This window comes from Hyposmocoma kahamanoa, unplaced genomic scaffold (assembly GCF_003589595.1).
Source record: "Hyposmocoma kahamanoa isolate Upper Pololo Valley unplaced genomic scaffold, ASM358959v1 210, whole genome shotgun sequence".
Classification (NCBI taxonomy): domain Eukaryota; kingdom Metazoa; phylum Arthropoda; class Insecta; order Lepidoptera; family Cosmopterigidae; genus Hyposmocoma; species Hyposmocoma kahamanoa.
In genome coordinates this window covers 3,999,988-4,003,890 of record NW_020653731.1, presented here as the reverse complement: position 1 = coordinate 4,003,890, position 3,903 = coordinate 3,999,988, and the positions used below count along the sequence as shown (strand labels likewise).

Below are 3,903 nucleotides of genomic sequence, written 5' to 3'. Positions count from 1 at the left end.
TTTTTACAAGATTCTCATATATAATACATCGATACGGCGTCTCCCACACCGTATTGGCCCTATCAATGCGCCGCGGACGCCACCCGGCCAATCAGAGTCCCTGAATTATTTACGTAATTCTACCCATATTGCTCTGACCGGCCAGGTGCGTACGTCCGTAACAACGGAGTTTCTCGATGACCCAGTGTTCAAAGTACATAAAACGCGCCACTCGTTTGAGAAGAGTTCCACACAATTTTGCTCTGCATGCTCTCTCTCATTGATCTGGTTTTCATAGTACAGGGAATTCTCTAGTTTGAGACCAGATAAATAGGTGATGTTGTCGAGCACGTTGATATTAAAATTTAAATCCTTTATTCTAAACCAAAGCTCAATTTAGATTACCCCGGAACAGAATGGTAGCTGTTATTAGGTGAATCAAATATAAACGGTAATTTTTAAAATTATATTTATTGAATAATATTATACAAAAACTATACCTTCAACATTTTTCAATATAGTCTCCTGCATTATCTACACACTTCTGCCACCGATTTGGAAGCTTGAATATTCCTTCTTCATAAAAAGATTGAGGGCGAGTTGTCAACCAATCGCGCACGTGCTTCTCGACATCGTCATTGCTTTTAAATCGTTTTCCTCCAAGTGATTCTTTCAAGGGCGCAAACAAAAAGTAGTCGCAAGGGGACAAGTCTGGACTGTAAGGAGGGTGTTCGAGAGTTTCCCAGCCCAATTCTTCCAATTTATCCCTTGTCAACAATGCGGTGTGAGGCCTTGCGTTGTCATGGAGAAGGATGACATCTCTAATGGGCACACCTCTTCTTTTGTTCCGGTAACTGGTTTTTGCCGACTGTAGGACCTGGCAGTAGTAAGTTGCATTCACTGTTCGTTGATCGTGAAGAAAATCAATGAGTAGAACTCGCCTTGAGTCAAAAAAAATTGTTGCAAGAACTTTTTCGGCTGAGAGACGAGTTTTGGCTTTCACTGGGCAGCCTTCATCCTTCCTTCGCCACTCCTTACTTGCCATTTTCGATTTGGGAGTGTAATGGTGGACCCACGTCTCATCACATGTGACGATGCGCCTCAAAAAATCTTCACCTTCTTCTTGAAATCGATGCAGAAGTCTCCCAGCGATCACCGACCTGACCTGTTTTTGATTTCCGGTCAACAACCTCGGAACCCATCGAGCACTAATTTTTCGGAAGCCAAGGTGGTCTGTGATTGCAGACTGAACACTCCCGTAGCTGATACCAATTTCCGACGAGATTTCTTGAACAGTTAACCGGCGATCACCTTCAATAAGCTCTCGAACGGCACTAATGTTTTCATCTGTAAGACTTGACCTTGGGCGTCGACGGTGACTTTCGTTTTCCACACGTTCTCGTCCATCCCTAAATTCTCTGGCCCACGTATACACTCGATTCTGAGACAGAGTAGTGTCCCCAAACTGTGCCCGCAAACGAGTAAAAATTTCCGAAGGTTTAACACGTTCATTTGCTAAAAATTTTATGACGATGCGTTGCGCAACAGATGGATGTACCTCTTGCTCGGTCATTGCTGTACTGACGGCAGAACACAACACTGCTGCGAAGTAAGCTGTTACCCCCACTCCTATTAAACAAAACAACAACAACAACACCGCCACATCAGGTCCGAACGTATTTGGTACAGTCAACAGTAAAATTACCGTTTATATTTGATTCACATTTAACTATATCATAATGAAGTTTATGTTAAACGTGTAATGTACAATCTCAAACAACAGGGTAAAAAACAGGTCGCGCGTCTTTCGTCTACCTTTTTTCCACGTTGAAGTCGTGCGCCTGGTATTAAGCGACATGCTCTGTCTGAGGGACACTAGCACTGCGCCCTTCGCAGTTTAGTAGCACAGGCACATGAGATTTGTCAACTTATGTCTCAGAGTGACAGACGTAGTGGCATTGCCGCTCGGATCTTTGCGATTTAAATATCAGAGTGGCATTGCAACTGGTATGGTTCAGCGTGTCGCTTCCAACCAGGCGCACGACTTATTCGTCCCTTTGCCTTGGTATCATACAAAAAAATTCACCAGCACTTTAACCCCTTCAAAATCGAAATGCAGTAATGTGAGCATTAGTGCTAGGCGGTAGAAATAGGTAAGGTAGTAGTACTTCCCTGGACGAACTCTATCACAAGAATCTCTACTGCTGCTAAAATTTACATTCTTCAGCACAAAATATTGAGTTTTATGTGATATAATAACATAAGGGTCAACATAATTAAATTCACATGGGCTTACATAACAAATCCAATCGAGTAATCGATATGGAATGGAAAATGTCCGGCGTTAAAAATGCACGTGGATCGGTTCAAATATCCAGCTTTTGCCGATAATGTAATAGAATAGTGTCGATTTCTAAAGCCGAGTTGTTAGCACTAAGGGGCTGGTAAAAATAGTATCTAGTTTGTATATAAATTTAACCTTACTTCTTCATGCTGGTTGGGGGAAAAACATGTTTTCGTATATATATATATATGTATGTATATGTGTATATAATACTTATGTGAGTGTGGTTATATTTTTTTATTTACTTACTAATTTTATACCCTACTTTTGTCCTGCAGTGTTGGCCGCTTATGACCTTTGCTCTCACTGCCTTGGAATAGCTGGAAGAGATTGCTTTTAGAGACAAGTCCACCTTTGTTCACTTTTTCTGTAATTAATTTTTAACCGACTTCAATAAAAGGAGGAGGTTCTCAATTCGCTGTTTGTCTTTTTTATTTTTTTTGTATGTATGTTACGCGATAACGCTTAATAATAATTTATTAACCGATTTTGATGATTCTTTTCTTATTGGAAAAAGGGTATCTCAGATAGGGTCCTATTTAAATTTGAATAAAATATTCCACCTTTTGAGATTTTTTTTTTTTAGGTTCCTCTTAACGGTTTTTTTTTTCTGATGTATTTTTTTATGCAAGAAAGGATATATTATATTCTTTTACGATTTTTATTCATATGATTTTCATATACTTTTTTTAACCTAACGCAAACCTTTACCATTTCACGTCGAGACTCAATTCATTATTCCGATTTATTTCACATATTTCTAGTCGTATTGAAAAATGCCGCCACTTGTTTGGTTACGGCTTCAAAAGGAAAATACACGGGAATTGCAGTGAGTCAGTTCACATTTTTTTTACTAACCGTGGACTAAAGTACAGGTTGATTACCTTCGTATGCCCGCATTGGTCTCTCAGACCGACGACTATCGTTTCACGTGTTTTTTTTATGCGGAAAACGTTAAAGCTTCGGGTTCACCGCTAGCTTCATAATTCGTGACTAACTTCATTTTGCAACAGGCGTATTCGTGCATATAACCAATATATACCCGTATACGACACTGATCGGTCCCATAGATCAACGCGGGTAGTAAGTGTCACAGTTTTAGGTAATTAATATGTTTAGTAATACCCATCTAGTATATAGAACTAGAGACGAAATAAGGGCCATATATTCCTGGTAACACATTAGCGGTACAGCTCTTATAAATATCAACTCTCGTTTGCACTGAAATATAGACAGGCCAACTACTGACCTGTGTGTACGTCTCCGTATATTCCAAAAAATATTCTGTATTTATTGTAATAAGGATAACATCTCTAACAATGCCGTGCTGCTCTATTCGGTGGTGTGGGAAAAACAGCAAAACATCTAATTCCAAAACAAACGGAACCACATTTCATCGGTAATTAAATATTAAATATGTAATTTTGCAATTTTCGTCCATTATAGTAAAGCTCAAATTAACTGGTCGATTTGAAGTGAAACAGTTGACGACACCCATTGACGAGACCCGTCAATTGTTTCGAACTCGGGGTAGCCAATCGGAGCTCAGTTGTCACAGTTATGATATGGCAGAATAGTTT

General features: G+C 39.6%; 1 protein-coding gene across 1 annotated transcript; it reads right to left on the bottom strand.

Annotated features, from left to right (window-relative positions):
- Window positions 1-417: 417 nt before the first annotated feature.
- LOC113227487 (histone-lysine N-methyltransferase SETMAR-like) lies at window positions 418-1,640 on the bottom strand. The gene has a single exon (XM_026460426.1). The coding sequence runs from the start codon at window positions 1,550-1,552 to the stop codon at window positions 482-484; it is 1,071 nt and encodes a 356-aa protein (XP_026316211.1). The 5' UTR covers window positions 1,553-1,640; the 3' UTR covers window positions 418-481.
- Window positions 1,641-3,903: the final 2,263 nt, after the last annotated feature.

Excerpts from the sequence above, each read along its gene's own strand:
- LOC113227487 (XM_026460426.1), bottom strand. The coding sequence starts at position 1,552 with ATGACCGAGCAAGAGGTACATCCATCTGTTGCGCAACGCATCGTCATA.